At 36.2% G+C, this 24,767-nt stretch overlaps 2 protein-coding genes across 3 annotated transcripts in view; one reads left to right on the top strand and one right to left on the bottom strand.

Annotated features, from left to right (window-relative positions):
- Positions 1-14,369, top strand: part of LOC114251971 (uncharacterized) — a 19,464-nt gene extending 5,095 nt beyond the window's left edge. For both annotated transcript variants that reach the window (XM_028186430.2, XM_028186437.2), the window contains exons 5-12: positions 247-409; positions 2,075-2,219; positions 2,615-2,720; positions 3,219-3,310; positions 4,105-4,227; positions 4,861-4,990; positions 7,601-7,775; positions 8,258-14,369. In XM_028186430.2, the coding sequence (XP_028042231.2) occupies positions 247-409; positions 2,075-2,219; positions 2,615-2,720; positions 3,219-3,310; positions 4,105-4,227; positions 4,861-4,990; positions 7,601-7,775 (934 nt within the window). In that variant the 3' untranslated portion in view covers positions 8,258-14,369. The remainder of the gene's footprint in view (positions 1-246; positions 410-2,074; positions 2,220-2,614; positions 2,721-3,218; positions 3,311-4,104; positions 4,228-4,860; positions 4,991-7,600; positions 7,776-8,257) is intronic.
- Positions 11,907-24,767, bottom strand: LOC114250400 (uncharacterized). Its single transcript, XM_028184264.2, has 3 exons — positions 24,634-24,767; positions 19,275-19,506; positions 11,907-16,961 (listed from the first exon to the last, which is right to left on the bottom strand). Exons 1-3 carry the CDS (start codon positions 24,634-24,636, stop codon positions 16,732-16,734), a joined length of 465 nt encoding a protein of 154 aa, XP_028040065.2. The 5' UTR covers positions 24,637-24,767; the 3' UTR covers positions 11,907-16,731.

Below are 24,767 nucleotides of genomic sequence, written 5' to 3'. Positions count from 1 at the left end.
ATCTAAATGCCGCCACCCACCTTGAGTTTTAAGGTCTCGGTATAGTTACAACGGCTGCCCCACTCTTCAAACCGAAACACATTACTGCTTCACGGCAGAAATAGACGAGCCGGTAGTACCTACCCGTGCGATCTCACAAGAGGTCCTACCGCCAGAAGTGGCAGAGTTATTTACATTCTCAGTTTGAGGATAACATTTCGCATTAGTTAAAGAACGTCATTAGCACAATGTGTTGTTTGAGTCCAGGGTGCCGACACACCGCGGATACAGCCGAGGCGTGACGTCAGGTCCGGTGCGCGCGCGGCCCGTGCTGCGTGACGTCACGGCGCCGCGTCGCGACTCCGCCGCGCAGACCGACGTGTCCGCCCTGCCGCCGCGCTGGAGCTCGGACGGATACCTCGCTCATAAGGTTACCGAACAAACAAACACAAATTAAGCTATGTGATTCAATATGCTTAGTGCGAGTTTTTTAACGTTCTCGAGAGCAAATCGAATCAAAAAATTTTATTCAACATAAATGAAAGTACATACTTGTTGAACGTCAAAAGAACTACCGCCAATTCACAAGAACTAGCCTCCGTCCTGAGAAGAATTGGCAAGAAACTCAGCGGGCATGTCTTTTTTTTTTTTTTTTTTTTACATATAAAATTATTATTTATTTATTTTTTAATATTAGATTTTTTTTAAATATGAATTTTGTACAATGAGTATTATAACGTAACAATTACTACAATATTGAAATGCCCGGAGCGAGCAACTCATTCCCACTTTGTGCAATCTTCTAGGTAATCATTGACTTTATAGTAAGTTTTATTCCACAGATGTTCTTTAATAGTTTTCTTAAACCTATGTATATGTAGGTTCTGAACATCTTGTGGGATTTTGTTGTACAGGCGCACAGACAAACACCCGAATGAATTTCGTATCTTATGTAGCCTACTCATCGGCACAACAACCTTGTGTTTGTTCCTAGTATTTCTATTATGTATGTCCGACTGTTTAGGAAACTCCTCAATATGTTTACGAACATACATCAAATTTTCAAAAATGTACTGGGATGGCATAGTGAGAACTTTAATTTCTTTAAATTTCTCCCTCAGGGATTCCCTTGAGTGCATGTTATAAATAGCACGTATAGCTCTTTTCTGCAGAATAAATATCATTTCTACATCGGCCGCATTGCCCCATAGCAAAATGCCATAGGACATGACACTGTGGAAGTAACTAAAGTAAACTAAACGAGCCGTGTCCGCGTTTGTTAACATTCAAATTTTTTTTACTGCGTATGCTGCAGAGCTGAGCTTATAGCGTACAAGTTAGCCCAATTTTCAACTACGTCATCAGGTTTGAGCCCCGTGAGCTCACCTACTAGTTAAGGCGACGCTGATATAGCCTCTCAAGGCTATCAGCTTAAGTAGGAAAAAAAAAACAATTTTGTTTGTAGTTGGAACAGCGCCCCTAGCGGCAAACGTACGCAAACGATTCCATTCCATACAAATATGAGTTAACTTTTACGCTATCGAGAACGTTAAAAAACTCGCACTAAGCACACAGAACGTCGGTTCACGGCGATCGTCTTTGAATAACGCCTTTAATCGTTACTAATTCACGCTCTGTAGTCGAAATTCGACCATAATCACTGATGTTTCAAGATTTAGATTCATTTAATGTATTACATTTCTTTTTTGTATTGTATTTTATAGCTTAGATGGGTGGATGAGCTCACGGCCCGGTTAAGTGGTTATTAGAGCCCATAGACATTAACAAAGTAAATGCTGGCGGCCCACCTTGATACATGAATTCTAAAGTCTCCGTCTTTACAGTGAACCTGAAAACAAAATACTATTTTTAATTTTTTAATTAATAACATAAATAAACAAACCACTAAAAAAGAAAATCGTTTGACTAACTGAAAAAAAAAAAATGTGTTTTATCATTTAAAAAAGAACTGTCTATTAATTACTACCACACCGTCATCACCCATGACCGGGAGAATATTATCTACGTTAAAGAAATATAATTTAAATGTTCATCAGTATGCCAATAACATATTTACACTGTATCATGTTGACAGATGTACACGACTTCCGCGGCGGCAGCGCCTACACTGCCTCAACGCGGCCTCACGCCGACCTCACGCCGTGGGGCTGCGGAGTCTCGTGTCCCGGCAGTATCGCGACGGTGCTCCGAGGCCAGACGCGTGCTGCTCAGTGACATCGGTACGTTATTGCTGTAACCAATAGCGGGGTTGCAAACTTATAAATGCTCCCCTTGAATAGTAACTGTGGAATATCAGGGTGGTCAGCCTTTAAACAGGGTGCCTGGTCTCGCTTCACAACCTGGGCCTCTTGTGGATGTGGGATTGTCATGGGATTGAAGGGCGGGCCAGCTGTAGTTAAAAGTGAGACCTTTGAACTTATGTCTCAAGGTGGGTGGCGACATTTACGTTGTAGATGTCTATGGGCTCCGGTAACTACTTAAGATCAGGTGGGCCGTGAGCTCGTCCACCCAGCTAAGCAATAAAAAAAACAGTAGGGCTCACAGCTGACCTTACAGCTTAAAGTAAAAAATAAATAAAGGAATAGTTATCTGATTACACGAATTTTATATTCAGGTTTTACATCGATGGTCCCCGAGTTGTCGCGGTCCGCGGACCCGGTGTGGGCTCTTACGAAGAAGATGTCTAGTATTGAAGAGACTGTAACCAATTCCACGTCTAAGTAAGTTCTTTTTAACAATCTTTTTATTAATTTGAAGACAATTAATTATATAATATGTAATTTGTCACCAAATTAAAGACATATGTTGACATATGAAAATTTCACGTGCTGCTGTCTATGAGTCCACCATGGTCCAGTGTACTCCAAACACTTCGAACTTTTATTTTTATTTACGCATAAAAATACATTAAATAAAAATAAAAAAACATTATACACACTACTACGTCTTTGACACAACACATACATATCTAAATATACCTACTTTTTGTTTGTTGTCAATTGTCAAACTTTTGTTATTGTTTAAAGTCTGTTGGTCAAATTGAGAACAGATTAACATTATTTGTCTATAGTGTAGCATTGGCGAAATCTGTGATTATAGCAGTATATGTTTGACAAATAGAACCATAATAATGTTCAAACTTATAATTTCAATTAATTATAGTCGAATTTCGACTACTGCGGGGCCACTAGTATACGAATAAAAGCGTATGTTTCCAGATTCCTGTCGCGCGGCTCATCGTACAGGTCGCCGGCTCCCAGCCTGGACCGGAGCCGCGACTGGACGCCGCCGCGGGCCCCGCCCTCTGCGGGTATGTATACCTATGCTGATAGCCTTGAGAAGCTATTTCAGCTTCGCTTTGACGTGTAGGTGAGCTCACGGGGCTCAAACCGGGAGTGTTGCTAACACTGGCCCTAGCAAGAGCAGTGCTTCTATCTACCACCGGATCGGAAAAGCGACCCACTGAGAAGATCCGGCGAGAAACTCAGTGGGCTGTCTATGGGTTAAAAAAATGCGTTGACTTGCTTTCTATGTATAAATAAATAAAAATAATTTTTCGTTTTCCTTGAGGCTGTTGTCACCGTATGTCACGAACGTCCGCTAGGTGTCGCTAGGTATTTTTTTCACAATTCGGCACAGCTCCTAGGGAATGTGACCGGCTTTGACCTTTTGACAATCGTGCAAATGCATGTTAATTTTTAGAAAACTCCGCAGCTGCGGGCTCTGACAATGCAATGTGAATATCATATCGTCGCTGTCAAACCAAAATCTGCTTTGTGCAAAAACTCTGTTTTGAATTAACGAGTAAAAACATTTTCGTATAAAATTTTATATGTAGGTGAATTTTTAAGAACTATATCAAATGAAACCTATGGATAAATATTAAAGCTATGGATGCATAACATTTTTTTTTTAAACATTTAAACAGTCAAAAAGTAAAAATTGCAAAAAGTGCATGTATAGCAGATTTTGATTTGACAACAACGATATTCAAACTATGAACGCTAGTGGTGCCATCTCCCATCCGGGAGATGTAAACGCTCCGGCTCCGAAGGAATTCACATTTGACACTTTAAGATTTTTAAAAATGAAATGTTTTTTTAGGGTATCGTCCGTGGCGCAGTTCGTTGCCGGACGTCCGCCGCGACGACACCGAGGAGCTGCTGGAGGAGGCGGAGATATTTTTGAGACGATCCATCGACAACCTCAGACCTTCTTCGCCTGATGGTGAGCTCCGAAATTCTCAATTATATTTTTATTGTAATTAAAACCTATTGGATTTCTTTTGGCAAATTATTACACAAAAGTACGGGCACCATTTTATTAGCAGAGCGGAAGTGAAGTGAAGTGACATAGATACATTAGTAATAACACATTATAGACTAACATATATAACCACAGAGTAGTGCACAGGTCCTAAAATATACTCAACAAAACCCACTGGCTGAAATCAGAATAGAATGCACCGTTATGATTTGAATCTTTTTATGTATTTATTGCTTAGGTTGGTGGACGAGCTTACGGCTCACCGGGTGTTAAGTAGTTATAGGAGCCCATAGACATCTACAACGTAAATGCCGCCACCTACCTTGAGATATGAGTTCTAAGGTCTCAGTATAGTTACAACGGCTGCCCCGCCCTTCAAACCGAAACGCATTACTGATTCACGGCAGAAATAGACAGGGTGGTGGTACCTACCCGTGCGGACTCACAAAAGGTCCTACCACCAGTAATTACGCAAATTATAATTTTGCGGGTTCATTTTTATTACATTTTTGAGATGAGCTTAGGAAGCTTAGTCATCTGTAATTCTGTCCCAGGGCGGATGTCGAGAACACGTGTAAACTCGTTGCGTTTCAGTGTCGCGAGCGAGCGAGCCGCGTCCCCCGAGCGGCCGCCCCTACATCCCCGCCGAGCCGCGCGAGCTGCGTCTGGGACACGCCGTCAAGTTCATCACCCCGCAGGGACGGGTCGCCGTCGGACGCGTCCGGTGAGTACCTCCCCTCGCACCTCCCCCGCACGTCCCCCCATCTCCCCCAGGCAACACACGAAGGAATAGTATTGTGCAATAAAACGTTGAGTGAAGGCCGACCACAGCTGGTCGAGGTCATCCACACGCGCAAAACAGTCTGTTAACCGGATGATTTCTGCATTTGGTGATGAAGCCCCATCCAAAACCACAATTTATCGCTGGTTTGCTGAGTTTCAACGTGGGCGTGTCAAGCTCAGTGATGATCCCCGTCAAGGTTGTCCAAAAACTGCAGTCACCCAACAAAACGTTGATGCTGTGCGTAAGCTGATTGGGGAAGATCGACATGTGACATACCGCGAAATTCAGGCAACTTTAGACATTGGCATGAGTCAAATACAAATGATCTTGCATGAACAATTAGGTGTAAAAAAGTTGTTTTCCCGATGGATACCGCATTCGCTCTGTGAAGAGCAAAAAGCGGCTCGCGTTACTTGGTGCGTCAGAACTCTCGAAAGATTCCACGCAGGATCCTCAAATGCTGTATACAACATTGTATCAGGTGACGAATCCTGGATATACGCGTACGAACCCGAAACAAAAAACCAGTCACGAGTTTGGGTGTTCGAAAATGAGTTAAAGCCAACAAAAATTGTTCGTTCACGGAGTGTTGCAAAAAAAATGGTGGCCACGTTTGTCTCCAAAACCGGCCATGTTACGACTATTCCTCTTGAGGGACAAAGAACGGTTAATGCAGAATGGTATGCTAGCATTTGTTTGCCACAGGTCGTTTCTGAAATCCGTAAAGAGAACTGCAACCGCCGCATCATCCTCCATCACGACAAGGCGAGTTCTCACACCGCGCACAGAACAAAAGAGTTTTTAGAGCAAGAAAACATAGAATTATTAGACCATCCGCCGTACAGCCCCGACCTAAGCCCTAATGATTTCTATACTTTCCCTAAAATAAAGAATAAATTGCGTGGACAGAGATTTTCATCACCTGAAGAAGCTGTGGACGCCTACAAAACGGCCATTTTGGAGACCCCAAATTCCGAATGGAATGGTTGCTTCAATGATTGGTTCCATTGTATGGAAAAATGTGTCAAACTTCGCGGAGAATACTTCGAAAAGCAACAAATACATTTTTAAATAGTAATGTTATGTCACTTCGTTAATTCCCGAAATGTTCAGTGCCGCCCTCGTAGTGAGCCAACCTTGAGTACAAACAAACAAACGGCTTATAACCCTAATATACCGTAGAAACGATAAATTATAATACTGTTGCGCCGATAAGAGTAACGCCATCTATCGCCGAATATCGAAAGATCTAGTAGCACCCAGAACGCTCGAGAAGTACAATGCCATCTATTGTCAGTTATCGGAAACAATACTAGAGATGTGTGGAATATTCTCGATAATTCTAGGGATGGGGTATCGACTATAAAAGCGTTGCAGGGAGGGCACGCAGTCAATCAGTAATCGGAACTACTCGAAGCGAAACAGTGAACGGATCATCTGAACGGATCATCTGAAGCGGAGGAAGCGAATTGAGAGTTTTAAAGTGTTTGTGAAGTGTTTAAGTGTTCTAAGTGTTGAATACAGTTTTTAAGTTGTACTTGGGTGAAATTTTATTTATTCCGAACCACAGCACGTAACAATACGTACTTAACACATATTCACGAATGATTTCCTCGATGAAGGAATAACAAAATCGACAATAATAAAATCAAGTCCGCAAACAGTAAGTAATATTGGCAGGGCGTAATGCATGCGATAAGTCGTCATTATAGAATTTTACTCTAAAAGAACCCTGGTGTTAAAGTAGACGGTAACGTGAGGACGTCCTAAACAGACTTGAGTGGACTTTGCGAAAAAGGATACACGAGGGAAGTGTGTGAATGCCAAGATGACGTTGTGATATGGCCTGAAGGCCTGAGGCGGGGGACATACTACGGACATACAAGGTGTTGCGTCGGAGATATATATTTAAAATGAAACAACCGCGAGTCTGAATACTTCTTTATATTTGATAGACACTTAGTTTATATCGGTTTACATTAAGTAGGTTAACATAGAATTTATGGAATGTTTCATACATCACATAACCACACATAGTATTGTAGAGATTGTGTACGCCGGTAAGAGTAACGCCATCTATCGCCGAATAATCGAAAGAATATAGAAGGACCTAGTAGCACCTAGGACGTTCGAGAAGCACAACGTTATCTATTGTGTGATAGCGGAAACTACTACTAGAGATGTGTGGACTATTCTCGATAATTCTAGGGATGAGGTATCGGCTATAAAAGCCTTGTAGAGATGGCACGCAGTGAGTGGGTAATCGGAACTAATCGAAGCGAAACAGCGGACGGATCACCTGAAGCAAAGCGGAACAAGCGAATTGAGAGTTTTAAAGTGTTTGTTGAGTGTTTTAAGTGTTCTAAGTGTTGAATACAGTTTTAAGTTGTACTTTAGTGACATTTTATTTATCCTGAACCCCAGCGCGTAACAGTATAAATAAGGACAAGAGGATGATGATGAGCACATATTATTTGCGGGTAGACGAATCACGTTGTTATGATTGACTGTTGGGAACGGATTTTTGTTATATTCAATGTTCGTGTACAGGTACGTGGGTATAGCGGGCGGCGCGTCCTCCGTGACCGTGGGGGCGGAGCTCCAGTGCGCGGGGCCTCCGCACAACGACGGCACGGTGCGGGACCGCCGCTACTTCCTGGCGGCGCCGCGACACACCGCCGTCTTCGTGCCCTTCTCGAAGGTCGTCATGGCCTGGGCCAACTAGGTAACGCGCTCCGGCCCAGTGCTGGGATACGTCATGAACGTTGCCCAATCGCGTTATTCGCTTTCTAGTTGACATTTTAGTGCAGTCAGATCGGTTTACAGAACTCTATAATCGTGGGAGAGTATTGTGTATAGCCTCCAGAGCGTCAGCACAATATTTGAGGCCGTCAGCGCATAGACCGTAGTTGCCTAGACCGCAATTTTCATATTCGTGTTTATACTATACTGCAATTTATTTAAAACATAAATAAATTTTGATGCAAAACCGGACGGATTTGTAAATATTGTTTTTGCCTACAAAGTAGTGTAAAAGTAAATTGGAACCTCGTTATCTCCATGCGAACTTCTGCGCTGACGGCCTCGTTTATTATATCCCATTTAAGCATACGATATAAATTTCCTTTTTCGCTTCTAAAAGTGAGGCTTGCATAGTCCAGCGATGAGTGGTGCACAAAGATTAAGTCTTCTTGTTGTTATTTTCAGACGTACTCGACGGATCATCGCAAGTTATAAAAAAACATCCAAGGTCTTATTAATGCATCTCTACGAAGCTTTTACTATGATGTTAAGTTCAACTAGACGTCGCAGTGAATGAGGTACTCACTTTTGATAAACTTGGATCTAAAGGAGGAGAAACGTTTACGAATGATAATATGTGTTTTTTATTTTTAAAACTTAAACGCAGTATTTCGAGTGGTGACTAATATATTTTAAAGAGAAACGATCAGATTGTCAGTTTTGTTGTTGTCAATGAATAAATCAGCGTCGAATTGCATTTGCCAGACAAAAAACCACAAGAATTTTATAGAGCATCTTCTTTTTCTAGTCTAACGCTTTTTTTGTTGACTGTACTCGGCTTGTGATATGTTGAGACACTTAGCTGTAGTACGCGAAGGTACCTAAGTCGATATAAGTCAGGGGCTCCTAAACTTATTTTGTCTTCTGCCCACTATGAGAATAAATTATAAATTATTTCTTTAGCGTCCCCTTTTTTTAATCTACTTAAAAACCACTATAGTTCTTTCGGCGTCTAAGAGTCCTCCTAGATGAAATCATACCACCCAAGCCTCTACACAACGCCCCTATTTTTTTTTCTGGGTATCTTACCGCCCCCCTTTAGGCCTGCAGCGTCCACAAAGGGGCGTTATCGCCCACTTTGGGAAAGGCTGATATAAATGAAAATGCAAAACGTTCGTAAACATTGCTTTCTGTTGTTTATGAATCGTTGTTACTCTATATTGATAAAATTAGAGGTTAGCTATTTGTAATTCGGCGCAGCACCATTAATCCATTTGGTCTCGTCGAGAGAAGTTGTTCGTTTCTGAATCTAAACAGGCTAATTATATGCGTAGCTTAGTGTGTATAAACGTATGCCTAAAACGTGTATGCTGTAGTTGTCTCTTTCCTTCATATTTAAACTAGAATATAAAGGTAACAGGGATGGAGAAAGATGGATATATATTTCAAAGGAACGTTCAGGTTATTAGAGTTGGTAATGTTCGATTTCTAATTTTCATGTTATTATAATCAGTCAATATGTAGTGTAACTTATAGGAATATGGTAAAGAAATGTAGATAAAATTGATCAGAAAACATAATTATAATATTTTTCGTTCGATGAATTGTTGAAAAAAAATGGACGTTCTAACAAAAGTACGGAACAAAATGAGTCAAATTATATTGTTTATAAAAAAAAAAACTTTAAAATTGTGCTACAAAAATCTAAAGAAACACAAATTGAGCCTTTGCAAATATTTTTGCTTTTGAATTCAATATTGGACAATGCATGAAAGTAATACGCATGTCAACTTTTACTAAATACGTTTACACAATATTACATTTTTTAATGCTTTTGAAACGGTGCTCTCATAATATATCTTAATATTTGCTATTAAACATACAAGATTGTGATTTATTTATATGACCATACAGGTTATTTTCGTTTGTTAATTAATTTTATCATGTTAATATACAAGCTTACTGTAAGTGAATTAATCTTATTTTTATACACTTCGCTTTTTGATTACCCCGTTTATAAATTTAAGCTTTTGATAATATTTAGAGTTGCTTAAGAAATAAATGTATAGTCGATTAGAAATGTGTGTGAGTTTAAATAATAGTCTAAAATCTTGAATAAACTATACAATAAGCGCAATATAACATATTATAGTATGATGCAGCCTTGTCGGAATACTAACAGGGCGATGTAAATCAAACTATAAATTCAATCTGAGGAATTTTCAGCCTAACACTTTTCTCCTCGACGGTACTCGGCTAGAGATGTTTCGAAACGCTAGTATTACTAGATTAATAGATTTACATTATGATGTCTATGGACTTCGGTTACTACATAACACTAGTTGGGCTGTGAGCTTGTTCTGGCATCTATGCAATAAAAGCATTGTTGTCGTGTCTATGGTATTCGATAATCATAATATAAAAATCATCACGTCGAAAAGAACTTCGATGTTGCTATCACAAAAAATGTACACGTCTGTGTTGAGCCTAAGCTCGCCATCTTATTTTCGTTAAAACTAAGTACATAACAGGTCTGATAAACCCCTTATTCTCTAATACCTTTCACATTCTAATTTTATTACATGATCTCATTGAAATACTCTTAATATTCATATTTAATTAAGCGAAAAAGGAAACTAGTGTAATTCATTGGCATATTTTTTACTCAGAAACATAATGCATGATTTCACTAATATCCTTTTAAAGAATCGCATTGTCATGTCAATAGAAATATTACTCTTGGCATCTTTGTGCCAAATATTCGGGGTATTGAATTAGTAAAACCAATTTTCTAAATTGAACTAGTACACTCCAGTTTCCGTCGTGTTATACGGTAACATTAGTTTTTAGCAGTGTTGCTATGATTACAAGATCTATATAACAACTTACTCTGTCTTGCTTACACTATACTAACCTCTGTATTTGAGCGGGACGTTTCAATTACTTATTCTTAATGAAAGCGTATGTAAGATATTATAATATGCGATTTGTAAACAGTACATATAGAATTATGTATTTACTCGTAGAAGCTTATATAATAACCATTATCTGTTGTTTTTTCATCGATGTATGAATAGGTGTGAAGACCTAGTGATTAGTGATTGGAAAAACTAATTGTATTTAAAAAATTATCGATGTATTTCCAAATTTGACGTTGTACGAACTTTCAGTATTAATGTCTCAAAGAATTATAATCTAACAAAACTGTATAGAGAAAACATTATTCGATTACAATTTTTCCCTTAAATTTGTATTGATAACCCTTCTAATATATTGTTGTTAGATGTACGTTTTGTAATAAAAGTCAATGATAGTATTTTAAAGCAAGCAAAAGCGTCGTCGGCCTAATGGGTAAGGCGCTGTACTTGTATTGAGTAATGCGATTATGACGTGTTTTGATTGATTCAACGGCTGGCGTTAATTTTGCCAAATAAACAAGGACTTAACATGACGTTTTGATGAACGACTGTCAGGATGTTGAAGGAATGGTCGATCGATCAAAACCAGGCAAATTTATAAATTTTGCAAGGGGCGTATGATGAGCCCGCACGGGAGGTACCGCCATTCCGCCACGTTATTTTCTATGTCGAATAACGATAATCGATATGAAATTCTAAAACTACATACGGAAATATATGTAATTTTAAATCATTGTAACTCCAGTATTATAAATGTATAGATGTGTAAGATTTCTTGAATCGTGTAAGTTGTATAAGTGGTGTCTTCTAGTCGAAATAAAACTGTACTCTATGCTGTTATATGAGAAAGATATCTATTTTAATTATCAATGTATGAGATTACATGTTACATGTAATTGAATAAAAACTGAAAAAAAAAATACCAATGCTTTTTATTAATAAACTTTTCTCATTTTCAAAACAGGAAATTTATTGACTACTCTGCATTTATCAAAGAACGGTGTCATAGACTGATTATATTAATGTCTATCAGTTGTAAATGCTATTGAAATGGTGTACTTGCCATAAGAAATTTTATAAACCAAAAAAGTTATGATGTCTGGGAAACTCCAGCATTATTACCTGTTCTTGTTTTCTGTAACGATTCCAACACACTGGTTAAGTATACAAGTGGTTAGGTAAGAAAAACACACAGATAAATGAACATATTTTAATAAACAGTAACAATGAAAAAAAAAAACAACAGAGTGCGCCTTACTTATAACAGTAATTTCATTTGGTAGTTCAGAAGCATAAAAGAAAGAAAATAATATAGCAGAAAGAAGCGAAGAAGAAGCAAATGAAGAGCAGAAGGGAAATGAATGAAGGAAAGAAGAATTAAAAACAGTAAGAGAGAGAGACAGATGAAAGATGCAACAAGAAGTAGAATCGCAATAAAGAAAAAGAAGAGAGTATAAAAAGTAGAGCATAGCAAAAGATAATCATAACTGGAAGTATGAAGAACTTAGTAAGACTTAAAGTTATAAATTCAAGTATGAAGAAATAATATAAAGAGGAAAATGCAAGGAAAATACATAGCAGAAATTTAAGGCAAACGCACAAAATGTAAAAGTATTTATTACAAAACAATATTATTCATTAGCAACACTGTAGCGAAATAAACGTTCATGTAAATTTCCACTGCTCAATGTCTTGCCGGGGCCATTGATGCACCATTAATTCCAAAATTAATAAATTCCAAAGCTCAGCTAAGCTATAATAATAGCTCAAATACACAATATTTGTATGTAATCTGGCTTTATAAATTATGTCTGTTATATCATTAAAATTATCAAGTCTACGTTTTCTGAATGCGTTTGAATATTAAAATGATAAAAAGAAAAATATAGTCATACAGAGATAAATGGAAAATAAGAAAGAATGTTCAAGTATAATAAAATGTTTAGACAGTGGATGAGAAGAATAGTATTTAATAGATTGGTAGAGCGAGAAGAATGTTGCTATAGTAATAGAGTAGGATAGATATAGCTCATATAGCTGAAACTTTAACAATAGTGAAATATACCTAATAATTCGCTATAAACAGAAAAAAAGCGTGTACAGAAAAAGGTGAAAGAAAGTACGTAAGTGTTTGAAGTCAAATATTGAAAATACATATTAGCAGAGCGAATGGAAATAAGATGATGAAAGAGCATAGACGAAATAGGAATAGACTTTTTAAATTAATTTTGGTATTAAGAAACTGAATGGAAAGAAGAAAGAAGGTTAAAGACGAAAAAAGTAGAGGAAAACGAAAAAGGCAGCAGAAAATCATTTTGTTGTAAAAATGTAAAGGAACAAGTAGAAGTGTATTTATTATTTTGACAAAAGAGTTGTGTTGGACACTATATAATAATTAATAATATATATGAAAATGATAGCTAGAAGAACGAAAATGTACATTACAATGTGATCAGAAAAATGCAAAGGAAACTAGAGAAGTAAGTTAGACAGAAGTTTTCAAAGGAGAAATAGTAACAGTTGTTTCATTATAAAAAGATTTAAATAGGTTTTTTTTTGTAATAAAATACTTACATTATTCTAACAAGATAGAAGATATATTATTAATAAAATAAAATAGATAGAAACGTTTTTGATGTAAGTAAGTGATAGAAAGTAGAAAATAAGTTTTAAATTAATTTAAGATAAAATTTGATGTGTAATGAGAGATTTCGGACTCATATTTATAATTAGAACTGAAAACATCAATGATTAAACGAATACTATTGAATGTGGCATAATATAAAGAATGAAAACAGATAGTGTAGAAAAGGTGTGAATAGAGTAGAGTGAAGAAGTAGTTGTAGAAACATTCATAGAGTAAGTACAGTGAAAGAAATATCAGTTTAGAAGAAAAAGGAAATAGTAATAAGAACAATATGAATGAGCCTTAGGAACGAGAAGGGAATTATTAAGAAAATCATTTCATTCATCACGATGTGTATATAAACTACTGGTTGTAATACTATATTGAAGCATAGACTTTAAATAGAAAATAGAACAATAGTGTACTTTATTAAATTTGTATATGAACAAGAGACAGATACAGAAACTAATTTCAATATAAAAAGTTCATGAGAATTTTTGTGAAGAGTATTTAGTGAAATGAGTAAATAAATATTAGAATAGTAAATTCTAAAAATATAAATGTAATGATTGAATTATCTTAATGGATAGACATACGTGATAAGGTATAATGATGAAAATGAATACGCGATGAAGTAAATATAATATAAAAAATACAGGAAATGAGATAAGATGTAAAAAAATTTAAGACATAAGATAATATTGAAATTGAAGCTACATTGAAAAAGATTTAAAAAAATTAGTTAACTAAGACAGGAAAAACTTTAAAAGGAAGTTGTAAAATATGGAAGTGATAAAAAAAAAGAGTTAAGAACAGAAAATAGGGATACTTAGAGTATACAGAAATCTATATTCTTTCACATTTCTTTTATAAAAGAAAAATGAAGAATTAAATACCTGGAAAAAGTGAAATAAAGAGGAAATAGTGATGATAGTGCAGAATGAAGATAAATGATTATTAGTAAAACAAGAAATAAGGAATAGTAATTTAAAAGAAATATTTGTGTCATAAATTATAATGATGAAGGTTTTTAATGATGTTGAATAAGATATTGAACACAACGCAATACAAATTGCACACATGCCTCATTGTTTGAATAAAAATATCAATAAGCAATAAATACCTTGATTTCTGAGTGAAGTTATTATTAAATGAGGAATGTTATAAGACGGAGAAATAAAAATAAGAATTGAAAGAGAGTGGTCGAACATATTACGTAGTTATAGACTATATAAATAAGCAGAATGTTATATAACATAGTATGTTAAATTTAGTATGCAAATTAAGTATGATGAACAAAAATAGCTATCGGTACATAGTAAATGAAAGAAGTAATATAAGAAAAATGATATAAGGTAATCACAATTAAAGGTGGAAATATATAAGAGTGAAAAGTGAAACGAAATGAAACTTTTTTGGAGAGCCTACATTATCTGTACATATTAGGAATGATAAGGTTAAGAAACGAAACAAAAGATAGTGATAGATAAAGAAAAAGATAGATTGAACGGAGTATGTGCTTATGTTGTCAAGATAAATTTAACTAGAGCCTAAATTGATTATAAATAGAGTGTTGAGAACAAGAAATGAAATAATATTAATAAAGAATAAAGATATAGCTATAAGACATTAGAAAAAATTATATGTTGAAGAAGTGGGGATTGTTTATTTTCGGGTACCAAACTTGGCCACATAGATAATGATCAGAGTAAGAAATGGAATGAAATAATAGAGCTGAGAATAAGGAGAGAAAAAGATAAGATTGAAAATGTAAATGAGTTCCCGTAGTAAGAATTTTTGGTGGTATGCAATGAATTTGAGAATTACATGTAAAAAATATGTAAGAAAAGAAATAAGATTGTATATTTAAGAATAAAGAAAATAAGTAAGTAGCAAAAGATAAGGTTATAAGTACATTGGTAGAGTAAAATGAGTGATTTTCGCAATGAAATTTATAAAAGTGAAATCAAATTACATAAATGTTAGTTTCCAGCTTTATGACGCTTGTACATAGAAAAAGTTCCGAGCATGGTATGAGACGATCGTAGAATGAAGTAATGTAATAATGTATGAATTTTATAGTACTTAGATAATGTATACACATAGTAGTTGGAAAGAAGTGAAGATTGTATAGGTAGTATTATTATATATATATATATTATTATAGTATAATTAAAATTTACAAGAATTATGAAAAGATTCTGTGAAGTGAAAATATCGTTTTAAAATAGACCTTAATAGGTTGATTTAAGTGTAAAAGAAATGAACAGGTAAGACCAGAGATAGAGAACAAGTATAAAAGTAATGTACGTGAAATTAAATTTTGGGAATAGATGATGATGATGATGATGATTGATGATGAAGAAGAAGAAGATGATGAAATTTTCAAGTAAAGATAATAGAGTTAAAGAAGAGCTTTAAAAATACAAGATACATATATCTTACTATAGCAAAAGATAGATGAGCGAATATGAAAGATGTATGAATATGTCTCAGTTTCCACCAATTATAATATTGTGATATATGTATGTGAACAGTAAAAGACAGGTACAGTTAGAAAAAAAATACAACAATGTTTTTACTATGACTAAAAATAACATTCAACTCATCATGTAATGAATGTGATAGTTCGCGTATGAAAGTGAAGATTTAGTACTTACTGATGCAACAAAATGAAACGATGATTCGTGAATATTTATGTATATATTTTATTACATCGATATTAGTAACAGTTGAAATGAATATAATGAAAGTGAATTTCACAGTGAAATGAATAAATACTATTGTAGAGGCAGTGATTGAGTGAGCTTGAAAATAACATAAAGATGACGTAAAAAGCAATAGAGAAGAAAATGATAATGAAGCAGTAATAGAACAAAAGAAAGACGCATACAATACGTGCAACGTACCTATAGAAGGAAGCGTGATTTCAAGGAAAGAGCAGCAGTGAAGAAAGAGGAGTAAAGCAAGCAGTGTAATGCATTTGAACTACCATAGTACATAATATAACAATTATCACAGTGTACTTTGCGACTTAAAACTAAAGGAACTGATCAAGTGCACTATTTTATATTCAGCGGAATGTACCGTTTTTAACAAATGTGCGGTAATTCAGCTACAGACAAACAAAAAAAAAACCTAATCTAGTAATATCACTCGAAAATAATACTGTCTTTGGTAATAAACGTAGGCAAGTGAAATACGTTTTTAATTGAAATACGCCACAAATCGCTAAATATTGAATCTAAGGTCTGCGACTATTTGATTATTTTGTTCAATGTTTTCGCTGTAAGAATCGATAAGACAAGTAATGATCGTTTGCCCTATTCCATGTTTAGTCTTGAATTTTATGAAAACCTAACGTGCAATGACGTAATTCGTGGCGTATATAACATTTACTTCCTATATCCTGATGAATCTTCGTGGTTATTGACCGGGAAGTCTGCGTACCAACCGAAAGCGCCGTTGTCGCCGGTGTGCGCGCCAAAGTCGACGTATTCGCCAAAATCCGGAGGTCTTTCCGCTAAACGTGCAGACGGGGCCAAAGAAGCTGCTCCCGAGACGTCTTGAGGTTGGAGGCGGACCAGTCTCGCTGGTTCATGCTCCCGAGGGGACAGTGCAACTTCTGTAATAAAGAAGTGCTTGATGATAATAATTGACATATATGCATCGGAATATAAAACTAGTTTTATTTATTTATTGCATAGACGGGTGGACGAGCTCACAGCCCACCTGATGTTAAGTGGTTACAGGAGCCCATAGACATCAACAACGTAAATATGCCAACCACCTTGAGATATAAGTTCTAAGGTCTCAGTATAGTTACAACGGCTGCCCCACCCTTCAAACCGGAACGCATTACTGCTTCACGGCAGAAATAGGCGGGGTGATGGTACCTACCCGTGCGGACTCACAAGAGGTCCCACCACCAGTTTAGGCCTGATATTAGAAATGAATAAAGACTTTGTATTTTTGTTCTTGTTTGATTTGCACTTAACAGTTCATGCAAGGTCCGGGATTATATAACTTGACGTAATCAAAGACGAAAACAGTCCCAAGAGAAGCCTAAATGGTTTATCATCTTTAACTATCAGCACAGCAACTACCTATGTTACCTAACGAACAATACGTATTCGTAAAAAAAAAAACCCAAAAGAACTGTCACCAATTTCCCCAAACTTTCGTGTTTTGTAACTGAACGACAGTGACATTAAGATTGTAATAACAGCGTTTTGTTATGAGCTGCGTGCTTGAAAACTATTATAGGTGTTATGTAATCGTATAAAAACCGAGAAAATTACAGTTGTAGCCGACGCGGCGGAAATGTGCGTGAATGTATTCATTGAGCAAGTCGGTTCGCATTTACGCACCTATCTAGGCGTAATTATGTGTATTACGACACCACATTGTGGGTCAGTGGTAATTCATTGATGACAAACATTGATAAATTTACTATAGTCAAGTAATGTTTAACAATTTTCAGGAGAGTGGCGAAAAGACAAGATGGAATAGTGACAATAATAATTAAGAAAACGTTGAAATTTTTTTTAAATGAAAACACGTAAACACGTTCGGATAAGATAATTATTAATGCGGGTATTAACTGAACAAAAATGCCCTTTTTTATTGCTTTTAGATGGGTGGACGAGCTCATAGCCCACCTGGTGTTAAGTGCTTACTGGAGCCCATAGACATCCACAACGTAAATGCGCCACTCACCTTGAGATACAAGTTCTAAGGTCTCAGTATATGTAGTTACAACGGCTGCCCCACCCTTCAAACCGAAACGCATTACTGCTTCATGGCAGAAATAGGCAGGGCGGTGGTACCTACCCGTGCGGACTCACAAGTGGTCCTACCACCAGTAAAAATGTATTATTTAGTATTACAAATAAATAAAAAACTGGACGGGCCAAGGTCTTGTAGGCCCGCCTACCTATTTCTACCGTTCCAGTTTTGTATGTATGCTTCGGGTAAGATAATTATTAATGCGCGTATTAACTGAACAAAAATGCTTTGAATTGAAATCCTCGATTTCGTTTTGATGTCGGTGAAAAGAGATTTTATTTCTGCTTTCACATCATAACAATTATTTTAACGATAGACCACTTCGAAATGTTGGATTTAAAAAGAAAAATTATATAATGTTTCACAACGATACGATAACTCGATTACTTGAGCCCCTAAATGAAGTGCTAAACGTTAGGATTGCGTGCGCAGATCGTTACGCAAAGCAGCGCCGTGGCCCGCCGCCGTAACTGACACTAATCAGTAAAATGGAAATAGCACGAAAGCGATACTAAACTTTTAAAATTACTAAAAAAAATGCTTAGATAAAACCAGACATTGTTAAGGTTACGTAACACAATCTTTTGAACAATAAAAGAAAGTCGCTGGTTGCATTACGCGACTGTATTGCGGTGGTCGGTAACAAAACCATTATTGTTATGTCTCTAACAGCTATGTTAAATCATAAAATTCACGGGTCTACTGAACGCGGTCCGTTTCGATCCCATTGAATGCTAAAACACGTGTTTACGACCCGCTATGGATGCATAGAAAGTATTTTAAATCCATTGTGAACGAGTGAAAGTGTACTGGTTGTTACTGATTATTATATGATTTGACGTTCCCAATTAGTTTCGCTCTTGATACAGAGGTATTTGTAAAATACCGGCTACAAATCGTTTCGAAAAAAATAACAGTTACTACTTTATAAAATACATCAGTGTGCTTAGTGCGAGTTTTTTAACGTTCTCGATAGCGTAAAAGTTAACTCAAGTATGCAGTTGGAACAGCGCCCCTAGCGGCAAACGTACGCAAACGATCCCATTCCATAATAATATGAGCTAACTTTTACGCTATCGAGAACGTTAAAAAAACTCGCACTAAGCACACAGAATAGTTAAGTTGATCTAAATATATGTATGTAACTTACGTTGTTGCTGGTACTGCTGCAAGGTCACAGGGTGATACTCTTGTTGGTACTCCTGTTCGTATAGTGCCTGGGGCAGCTGCGGGGGTGGTGGTGGTGGGGTGAGGGTCTGACGCGGGACCCGCCGGACCCTCAGCGCGGAGAGGTCTAAGAAGGCGATCTGGTCGGCGGGAACCGCGATATACGATGGCATGGCCGTTGCCACCGCCGCTAACATTGCCAAAATTAATGTGTGCTGTAAAAAAAAGCTGGAGTTAATTTATTGGGAAGAAAAATAATAATTAAGAATCGAATATTTAAATATCCCCAAAAGGATAGAGAATAAAGAAGTTTACATTTAAGATGACCACAAACTGACTAGTTCTAAACAAGACTTTTTGTCCTTGTTACTGCGGCTATTCATTACTGAGGTGGAGTAATCCATTTCAGTCAGTACTTATCGCAATATCAGTTGGTAAAGAAACGGCAGTATTTGTTGCAATGGTATAGAGGCGAGGAGGGTGGCGCAATAAACTGTCTGTCAGTACTGGGCGTTGCACGGTAACAGTCCACCGAAATATCTGGGGTGACTTTTGTTCTATAACAATTGTTTGTATTTGAATACGATATTCGTATGCAATTTGTATTATATGAGGTTAAAGTACGTAATTTCTCAGTTATCGTAGTCAAATTTGTACGTATATTGTCTGTGTAGTTTCATAGTTCAAGCTACTCCCACACTAAAAGCTCTTTGGTACATTTGATTGGACCTTAAAAAGCATTTTACGCCCACCGCCATCCGCTACTACCAAGCGTGGGTGTCGAGTCTGATAATTAACCCGTCGTAAGACATGGAAAATGTATAGGTCAAAATGATACCCACACGAATTTCTTAGGTGACGTTCTCTAATATGTATTTCAAAAGAATTACATGAATAATTAATAACGAACTAAGCGTCATTTGGAATTTGCTATGACCCCCGGTCACCGTCATCGTCGAATCTGTCCTTTGCGACGAAGGGCTCGACGAGTGAATTAACCACGAATTAACCCATAGACACAGCCCACTGAGTTTCTCGCCGGATCTTCTCAGTGGGTCGCGTTTTCGGTCCGGTGGTAGATTCTGCGAAGCACTGCTCTTTCTAGGGCGAGTGTTAGCAACACACCCGGTTTGAGCCCCGTGAGCTAAATAATTTTCATGTTATCCAACGTTCTTTAGAATTATCGACAGCTGAATGTATCAAAAATAATGGAGGTATTTGAAATGGACCCCTTATGCGTAGGATTATTGACACTTGGGGACATATAAAAGAACAGTTGATTGGAAAGATATACCTTAGAATCAGGGTCGTTTAAAGTTAGTCCTTGTTATTTCATAAAAAAAATCAGAAAATATACATTTATTTTCTGACCACGCGAACCGCTGGAAACCGTAAAATGAGATTAGCTCCATTCATTGTTGAATGATGAAACCCAGACATTGTATTGTGCGTGTTATAATGTTATCATCAATGTGAACAGAGTGTGGGAAATTTTCACACATGATAAATAATTGTATAGACTGCTATACAATGTTTCGTAAACAAATTTGCAAAATTTAAAGTGGTTATATTAATACGACCGCTCTATATTCAAGGTTCCTGCTATCTTGTGAATTTTATAAAAACTAGAGGTCCCGCAGTAGTCGAAATTCGACTATAATTAATTGGAATTGTAAGTCTGTACACTATTATGATTGTATTTTATACTTCTATAATCACAAATTTTGCCAAAGCTACACTAAAAAAAAATGTTAATAAAGACAAACAATATTTAATTTATTGTCAATTTGACCACTGACGTCAAGAACAAAAGTTTGACAATAAATAGTATGCACGCGTGTGTGCGTCAAATACATGGTATGTAGTGTGTGTAATATTTTCTTTATTGATGTAATGTATCTTTTATGCATTATTTTTAAAAAATATTAGCTTTGTGCACTTCTTCTCTATATTCTCTATAAGTGTGGAAAATTTCATACTCCTCCGTCCGCGCAATTTTCGTAAAAAGGGATACAAAGTTTTTGCTTCACGTATCAATATATAGATATAGATTTTTGAAAAAAAGAAGACGATTAACTCATTTTGAAATCAGGAATATATTACTAAAGTAAATGAAAAAAAAATCATTTACTGATCTAAGTATAAATACTTGTAAGCTTAGAAGGTTTCGGGAGTCAGGAAATGTAACAAGAATGCAGCCCTCCGAGTTCCTTCGAGACAATGGTCGTGACCTAATAGGTCAATTTAAAAAAAAACCGCCCTTTTTTAAGTGAAGTGAATTAAGCAATCGCCAATCACACTTTTCTTATTTATTTATTTATTTATGTACACACAAAAAAGAAGACATAGTACAGAGTAATAGGAAAGTTATGTACAAAGGCACTGCTTATTTCTTTATTTATTTTCTTTATATTACGGATCAGAATGAATATTTAATAAATTTCTACATTGCTCAATACTTTTACATGAATTTGCAATACGACTTTCTAAAGCTAATCGAAGCTGCAAATCTCATTTCATTAAATAATATGTGTACAATGAACTACACGCGTACTTAATTGTACAGTTAAAATTACTTAATGCCGCTTACGTCTCTAATAAAATAGTGTTTTATTGAACTTTCGACAGTTCAAAAGCGAAATTATGTTACGTGAGTGAGCGAATTTACAGCTTTGTCGTTAAAATCTTATTTGACGTCTCAGAATGTCGATCACCACGAGTGTTACGTAACAAACAAGGTAGGTACTTTAGAAAGTGGAGTACAATTTCACAGTTTGCTAAACGTGTTCGTATCAATTGCGCAATGTTTTAAAGGTAATTAAAATATCGTAATTTAACTAATATTTTAAATAGATGTCACACACTATACATAATATGTATCGCGCTTATTTTTGTTATGACGTCATAACAATGTAAGACTGATTTTAAAATAAGCTAGACCGCTAATTATAACAGTTAAGTACGACATATAAAATGGTAAACCGGGAAACCTAAACATGATTATAAAATATATTGATTCCATAACCTCTTCCCAGTTGCTTATCAAATTTCATTAATAAACGATTTAGTTTTTCTGTAGCTACTTTTTTTTATTGCTTAGATGGGTGGACGAGCTCACAGTCGACCTGGTGTTAAGTGGTCACTGGAGCCCTTAGATATCTACAACGTAAATGCGCCATCCACCTTGAGATATAAGTTCTAAGGTATAATTATAACGATTGCCCCACCCTTCAAACCGAAACGCATTACTGCTTCACGGCAGAAATAGGCGGGGTGGTGGCACCTACCCGTGCGGACTCACAAGAGGTCCTATTACCAGTAAAAACCAGAAGTTCGGCATTCAGCCCGAAAAAAAAAGTCTGTCCCTCATTTATTTTCAAACTCAAATTGATTGGCAGTTTCAATCGTTAGCGCGGAAAGGTTTTCGTTTGACCGAATTAGTAAAGAAACAATCCAATTTGAATGTTACATTTCGGATTACATACATATACTTGCGAAATTAATTAAAATAAAATATCAACAACTGCAACGCGAATAATAAGTAGGTAAATACAACGTTATAAAAGCGTCGGAATATTAAAATTAACTGAAAACGGGTTTGGTTGGACCAAACGAAATAAGCTATTAGTGTTCCGCATGCAATGTTCCCGTTTGCCTTCGCCATGTTACAGTGAAAGGTTCTCAATGTCAGTTTTTTTTTGTTGTTGTAATACACAACAAAAGTCTACCACTGAAGTACATAACACAAATTACTTTGTCGTGATACAAGGTCGCTATTGTGCCACAACGTGTCTCGGAGAGACTTGTTTGGGCATTTTAATGTCATTTAATATGAGTCGTCTATTATCAAAGGTGGCAATCTGTGCATTTAGACAAAAAAATGTTATTGATATGTCAATACAGATTGATTTGAATAAAATCGTCTCCTTCAAAGAATACGGTTCAAAACCTGCATTAAATAAAGGTTAATACTTAACCTGTTATTTATCTAAGATGTCGTTCAGAAGAGTTTTTTGACTGCCAATGGAATACAAAATCAATAATTCGTTTTTCTGATTTACCAATAATTGTCCAAAAGTCACATTGCCGGCTTTGATAATAGTCGACTCATATATTACATTTAGAAGGTTACATGAAAATAAATTCATAATGTAAAGAAATTACGTTCTTTGACATTTGTAAATTATACATGTTCACCTAATATAATTTCTATTGGTCAAGGTCTGAATCTATTTTCAGAATGTAGAAATGTTAATAATTTTTCAATAAATCTCTAAAATCTATGGTAATTTAAACTGCAATATTTTTTTTATTGCCCTTCTAGGCAGACGAGCATACGGCCCACCTGATAATGAGTGGTTACCGTCGCCCATGGACTTCAGCAATGCCAGGGGCAGAGCCAAGCCGTTGTCTACCAATTTTGAGAAGTATATTCGTTTTCTGTGGTCGATTTTGATTTGTCTTTGTGAATTAGAGTTATTAGACACAGATTGTTTCATAGCCTTCGATTAAATGTGAAATAAGGTTAAAATAATTATGTGCATAGAGTAAAAATATGAGATAAAAAGTTAAAAGGTTTTTTTATGGCGATAGACTCGGAGACACTGTCAAGTGACCATCATTGGTGTATAAAGGCGTGAGTCGCCAACAAATGTTTAAATTATGAGGTCTAAGTTTCAGTGGTGTTGCATTTGAAGGCTATTCGTATTATCTATGGGCTGTTCTATCTATCTTTTAAAGCGGATACGCGAATACTCGGCAGAAATTTATAGGAAAGTGGTTGATCTACCGGTGCGTACACAAACATATTTAATTAATCGTCAATGATTGAGTATTGTTTGTAATCATTAGCGAAAATCATGAAAGCGATGAACGATAAAAAAAAGTTCTAAAAGCTCATTCGGCGACTAGGCAGCAAGTTTAAGCTTTCAAATGTCCAACGTAACAAAAGTTTTTAAAAAAAATGCGGTTCAATTAATGAATTGGCCAATATTTAACATAATGTATCTATTGTGCTCGCCCAGTCGTACAGATGATATTTTGCAATTCAAAATTAAAACAATTGAACACGTCATAGTACGCAGCCTTAGTGAAATCGGTCAATTCACGCACTGATTAGTATATAATTAATACGTTATCAAACAGCGGTTCATTGGTTTATTTGAATATCTGACCTCGTAACAGAGTGATTTCTAAAAAATATATATAAAAATATTCTCATACAAACATCACTGTTATGGCACCATGAAGTAACCCGTTTAAAATGAATATTATATCACGAATTGACCGACAAGAGGCCGTTTAATAAAACAAACACGTACGAAAGTGAAATTCTGACTGACCATTTTAGCGTGTCGTCGTGAAGGCTGCACCGGCGGCGCGCATCGACTGAGTGCGCCGACTTACACACTCAACTGTTTTATATACCGACCTTTCAACAAAGCGGTTTCACTTTCTACGCGGCCAGTCCTGGCTG

This window comes from Bombyx mandarina, chromosome 03, assembly GCF_030267445.1.
Source record: "Bombyx mandarina strain Sakado chromosome 03, ASM3026744v2".
Taxonomy (NCBI): domain Eukaryota; kingdom Metazoa; phylum Arthropoda; class Insecta; order Lepidoptera; family Bombycidae; genus Bombyx; species Bombyx mandarina.
Note: the sequence above shows the minus strand (reverse complement) of the source record. Positions and strands in the feature narration are given on the sequence as shown.

Bases quoted from the DNA above. Each gene is read 5' to 3' on its own strand.
- LOC114250400 (XM_028184264.2), bottom strand. The intron at 16,962-19,274 runs GTAAGTTACATA...TCTTTATTACAG, and splicing joins GCAGCAGTACCAGCAACAAC to AAGTTGCACTGTCCCCTCGG.